Here is a 6,004-nt window from a genome sequence, read left to right as displayed (position 1 = left end):
AGAGGATAAAATTCTTCAAAATGATGAGTTCTTGTGTGCATTTCATAAAATCAATCTCGAATTTGGACTTATCTTAAGGAAATGAGTGAGAAATAATCGTCCGTTCATAAGTTATAAATGATCGATTTTGGTCCCATAATTAAACTCAAAACGACAATTCGTATTTTGACTCAATAAATCACAAAATTGAATGCTCAAGAAGATTTTGGATAGTCCTTAAACCAAATGTCAAAGAAAGAACTAAACCTAATTATGACTAGAATAAAAGTAATTTTATTTTTTAGTCGATTTAGAACCTAAAACTGAAAAATTCAGAAATCAAGGTTCTTAATTGAATTTTGTGAAATTTTTGACACATAAGTCAAATTGGCATTAAAATAAATGCATTTGTGCATTTTTTTTTTTATCAAAGGTTTGACTAAAAGTCAATCATTTAGTTGACTTTTCCTAAAATGTCGATTTTTTGGTCAAATCTTTGAATTTTAAAGAAATTGATTTGACAAAAATGAAATTAAAATTAAGTGAATTTTAAGTGAATTTTTTTGGGATAAAAAGTCAATTTTTGACTTGGGATTGACTTTTGGTCAAATGGTTGATAAAAAGCCAACCCGAAAGTCAACCATTTGACTTTTCGGGATTTTCTTGAAAATGAGCTAAAAATTGCTTTAAAACGACAATGCAAAAGAAAAAAAATGAAAAATGACACTTTTTAGTCGAGAGATAGGGCTCCATCGCGATCAGAAACCTAAATTTCGATTTTTTACCTTTTAATGATGCATTGACTAAAAATCAAGCGTCAACAACTACAGGTGTTGGGTTTATTTGTGGGCTAGGGATATTCATTGAGCAGGAGGAAAAGGTTGCCACAACATTTGATGTTGAGCATCGGGAAGCGAATGGGGCCGAATATTATAAACTTGCTACTGAACATTAAGAGCCCTCATTAGGGGCATTTGTTGAATGTTCAACTACTGGAATTGATCATGCCCCATAACTAGAGTCATTACAACTCCTAGAATCTCCATTATGACTGGCCGCATTTGTCTGAGGTACCATAGTGGGATTTGGTTGAGTTAAACCCACCCCCAATAGCATTCTCGAGTGATGCATTATGTTGAGTCATTGGTGGAACGAACACAACCAGGGGTAGGAACATGCAAATTAACAAACCCATCAACCTGTGCAGTCGACAGAACTTCTCCCCTTTATAAGATCCTAAAAGGGGGCCAAGTCGACACAGCTTGTCCTACATTACCCAATGTTACTTGAAAAGCCGACAATACAGGAACGTATCCAGTTGAAATAGGGACTTACCCCATTTGAGGTTGAACTGGTCCTATTAAGACTCCATGCTGTCCTTGGGCACATTCATGATAAGTTTTGATGATTAAAGGCCTAACGATATTCGTCATTTGTTTGACCATATAATCAACAACTCATTTTGGATCTCTTCGATTTTTCTCCTCATGGTGACGAGCATGATTGGCAGGAGATCTACATGTCTTCTATCTTCCATACGTTGTCTCGAAACATCAACACCTTCCTCTTGGATTTACTTTGTTGTTTCATTATGAGGAAGCTGGGGTAATGATGATTTAGCTCGTACATTGTTCTTAGTCATTAGTAGTTGCTCGTTAGTAGCACTATTTAAGTTGATTCAACTTCAGGTTCTTGGCATAACACTCTCTCAACTCAACATAAAGGTCCCACCAAGCGTGCCAAAAAGATATTTCACCGGTTTTGATTCCCATGAAAGATCTTTCACCAAATGCTACGTTCTTGTTTTATTATAAGAGACTCGAGTTCTGTGTTGAGCTTGGACAAAGAATGTCAAACGCAAGGGAAAATTTTATTCTCAACTTGTATATATAGCCCTAACAATTGATACTTGGATGGCTCAAAGGCTAACTGCTTCTAAGCACAAATCACACCAGAATCTAATCAATGATGTAATTTGAATACAAGTAGCTAGATGGCCTATGCTTTGAACTCAAATTATGCTGAAATTTAATCTACAACACAGCTTGTTTTAGGTGTAAAGCTGGAATCTAATCAACAACAATACTCTTGGATAGGAAATACGATGTCAAAATTTAATCAACGCCACTAGGCTTGTGGAATAACATCGAAATTTAATCAACAATGCTGGACCAGATAGAGACACGCTGCAATTTAATCAATAACGGAATCTTGAAAAACTACAGCTAAATGCAAAAAAGTAAAGATAAAGTAAAGATAGTTATTGTGTTGTTCAGGGGGCTTCTCATTGGACTAGTTGAGGTATTTATAGGATGAACAAGTAGCCATTAGTTAGTTACTTCTCTTTGGATGCTACTCTTAGCATTCTCTACATTTTCCAATTCTTCTTGGCACCCTTATCCATAAGCAATTGCTTCCTAACTTGTCGATGATGCCCGCGCAGCTTGCTCATCAAGTAAATAACAGCTCCCTATTTTTATACGCACTTTAGACAGTGATTTTTCTTGCCTGGATTCCAATGCTAATTTTACTTGAACTCCAAATCTGACGCAATATTCTCATAGCCTGACACATGGCAAATAACTTCCTTGCCATCGAATCCTAAACTTGTGTCTAGAATTCCATCAACACCCAACTTAAGTCCCCTTCGTGAATGATGGTTATCCCCAACTTCATGAGCAAAATGGGGTGTTTCACTCTTATTATTCCCTCATGGCTAACACGTGATACCAAGGGTAATTTTAGGTGTCAACATTTTGGTAGAAATAGATAACAATTTGATTCACATTAAAAAAAAAATGGTAAGGATTTACATGAAAATTAAATAATCAAAAATCAAAAAAAGATCTCCAAATGATCAACTCTTGGATATTTTGCTTGATCAAAAATTACGTGCAAATCACCATCACGAATCCAATTTGGAGTGTTCCCAAAACAACTTTTTATATGAAACTGAGAAATAGTAATTAGAGCTCTTTTGAAATGGGTTGGATTTTGTCAAGTGTTACTACTATTTTCTTTCTTTTTCTTTGGTTGATAAAATAGTGTTTTACTTGGCCTTCCTATAGTTTGTAAAGAAAACAAATAATTGAGTTGATGAAGCATTGCTTTTCATTGATATGTTATACAATATAAATAAAGATATCCCTACATATAATTATGATGGAAGTTAAATATAGAATATAACAATATGATTTACATAAAAATTGAATAAAAAATAAATCAAAAAAGATCTCCAAATGATCAACTCATAAATACTTTGCTTGATGCAGCATCTTCATGCTAATTTGGAGAAGATTCTGCACTGCAACCATTCTAATTTTGTGCTTTTTGATTCGTTACTTCAGTGTTCCCCTTCAAACCAGTCAATGGATAGGATCAGAAACCAAGTTTGATTGATAAAAATCGACTGACTTATCTCAAGTCAATGGTTTGACGAAAATATCAGCAACTTGTGAGGAAGATGGAACATTGCAAGTTACAATAGTTCCAAGAGCAACCTTGTCCCGAACAAAATGACAATCGATCTCAATGTGCTTTGTCCAAGCATGAAAAATTGGATTAGTTGTGAGATGTAATGCCAACATGTTGTCCAAGAAAAGTAATGAAGGTTGACATTGGTAGATCCCAATGTCACACAATATGTATAAATCCAAGTAAGTTTGACAACTGCTAAAGCGAGAGTCCAGTAGTCAGCTTCAGATATGGAGCTAGCCATAGTAAATTATTTCTTGGCACACTATGCACTACAATTTGAGCCAAAAAAAAGTACAATAATTAGTGGTAGAGTGTTGGGTAAGTTTGCACCTAGCTCAATTTGCATTGGCAAAGCCAAAGAAATGAACAAAATTACAAGACAAAGAAGCTTAAAGTGTGAAGTACTACAAACATATCACAAAATATGTCTTACCATATGATAGAAAGCAGATGTTGGGGCATATATATGTTAGCAAACTATGTTGACCTCAAGTGAGAGATCCAAACAAGTGAGGGTAAGGTACCGAAGAGCGCCTACAATGCTTTAAAAATGGGATGGATTGATGTTTGACTTATCACCATTTTTGAGTGGTGGTTACGTGGTAGATATTAGAGTAGCAAATGATTGACTTTAAGATCCAAGGCATATTTTCTTTGTAAGAGAAAGAGTCCACGATGAAGATATTAACTTCAATGCCCAAGAAATAATAAAGAGTGCCAAGGTCTTTCATTGAATACACTAGACTAAATGCCTGCACAAGATGGTTTAGTAATTTCAAGGAATCACCATGAGGACTATTTCATCCATGTAGAACAATAAAATAATGGTATGACCACGACGACGATAAATAAATAGTGATGGATTAGCAGTGTTGTAGAAATATCCCTCGGATTTGTTTGTCAATTTCTTTATCGGTGGTGCTTTTAGTCCTGCGAAGCCAATCACGGCTCAATAATTATTTGAATGAGATTGCTTTTTTTACCTGATTGAATAAATGATCAAGGGACGTGAAGCAGAGGAAGAAAGAGAGATTTGGGAAGCAAAGTTATTCATTAGCATTCATAGTACAAGACACCATATAGGTGCAAGATTTGCATCAAGTGTCTTTAATAAGTCACGTCACTTTATTATCCATATTTATTTAGGATAGGATGACAGGGAACTTTCTCATGATATGATGTCTAGCAGCTGCTTCCCTTAAGCCTGCAAAACACAGAAGTAAGTTGTTAGAGTGGGAACTTGATACATTTGAGGCTTAGATAGCAATGAGACCATATGGAGCAGAAATTTTGGTCGCCTTGTTCTTGTTACAATGAGTATGAGTGTCTCATAAACTAATATTGATATCTTCCTTTAAGGCATTTGATCCACTTTGCATTGGTATATAAAAGATGTCGAGTATTAATATATTAGACAACATAAGTAAGGATACAAGCAGCTTTTCCTTTTTCAGGATATTTATCTTAGCGAAATTTGATATGTTGGAGTTTTGTCTAGCTTTTGTCCTTTATTTTGCATTTGTTAAGATAATATGAACAGATGTTCCCTATAATGGAATTATCATTTGAATGCTCAACGGATCACAACCCCGTGAAGAGTGATTATAATCTTTATAAGCATATTTGTTGATCCTTAATTTATTTGAAATCTACCTTTTATATCTTCACCTTTCAGCAGTGGTCGTCGTCGCTCTCGCTCTCGCTGCTGCAGCTGTCATCACCAGATCTGTATCCCTTGGATTTCCTCCTGATTAAGATCTTCTCTTTCTTCTCGTATTCGCCCTTCATCTTAGACTTCCCATGGAAAGAAGAGTGCTCTGGGCCATGACCTTGAGTAATGCAGTGAGTCTGGGCATGTTGGCCAAGGAAACGGCCATTGTTTTGGCCCATGCAGGGAGTATGGGGTTTGGCCATGGCATGCCCACTGTTGTGACCATGGCCGTGAGCCAGGTAGCCACTGTTGTGACCATGGCCTTGAGCCAGGAAGCCACTGTTGTGACCATGGCCTTGAGCCAGGTAGCCACTGTTGTGACCATGGCCTTGAGCCAGGTAGCCACTGTTGTGACCATGGCCTTGAGCCAGGTAGCCATGGCCCGATGGATGGTGTTTCTCACTCTGGCCATAACACTGGGTGTGGCTGTGGTTCATTGCAAGATCCATGTGATGGCCATGGTTGCTCTGTTGGTAGTAGGTTTCCTCGGCATCCCTGAAGCACTGGACCGAGGCCATGGCAACTGAAGCAAGAGGGCTTTTGTGTAGTTCTCTCAGGCTTTTCTTTGTGCTTGCTTGGCACTACCAGGCAGTCTTGAAGAGCAATTTATAGGCATAGGGTTGAGTGGAATCCTCTCACTTTTGTTATCTTACTCTTTGATTCGCTTTTGCAGGATGGGACAAGACAGCATCGATTCTGTCTCCACAAAGTGAAATTCCAAGCTTTATTCTCAACGGACCATTGAAAAAATTCCAATGTATTTGGTGGAATATGATTTCCAAATGATAATAGTTCGCCCATCTCCATCTAAATGATATGTTTTTGGATGATCAGAAA

At 36.9% G+C, this 6,004-nt stretch overlaps 1 protein-coding gene across 2 annotated transcripts; it reads right to left on the bottom strand.

Annotated features, from left to right (window-relative positions):
* Window positions 1-4,479: 4,479 nt before the first annotated feature.
* On the bottom strand, window positions 4,480-5,741 carry LOC104441644 (zinc transporter 7). 2 transcript variants are annotated; one of them, XM_010054810.3, is made up of 2 exons: window positions 5,110-5,741; window positions 4,480-4,660 (listed from the first exon to the last, which is right to left on the bottom strand). In XM_010054810.3, the coding sequence occupies exon 1, from the start codon at window positions 5,683-5,685 to the stop codon at window positions 5,128-5,130; it is 558 nt and encodes a 185-aa protein (XP_010053112.2). In that variant the 5' UTR covers window positions 5,686-5,741; the 3' UTR covers window positions 4,480-4,660; window positions 5,110-5,127. The 2 variants fall into 2 exon arrangements, with proteins under 2 accessions (XP_010053112.2, XP_010053113.2); XM_010054811.3 differs by having other exon boundaries at window positions 5,125-5,741.
* Window positions 5,742-6,004: the final 263 nt, after the last annotated feature.

Source organism: Eucalyptus grandis, chromosome 4 (genome assembly GCF_016545825.1).
Source record: "Eucalyptus grandis isolate ANBG69807.140 chromosome 4, ASM1654582v1, whole genome shotgun sequence".
Classification (NCBI taxonomy): Eukaryota; Viridiplantae; Streptophyta; class Magnoliopsida; order Myrtales; family Myrtaceae; genus Eucalyptus; species Eucalyptus grandis.
The sequence above is the reverse complement of the archived record's forward strand: the minus strand, read 5'-3'. Positions and strand labels throughout refer to the sequence as shown.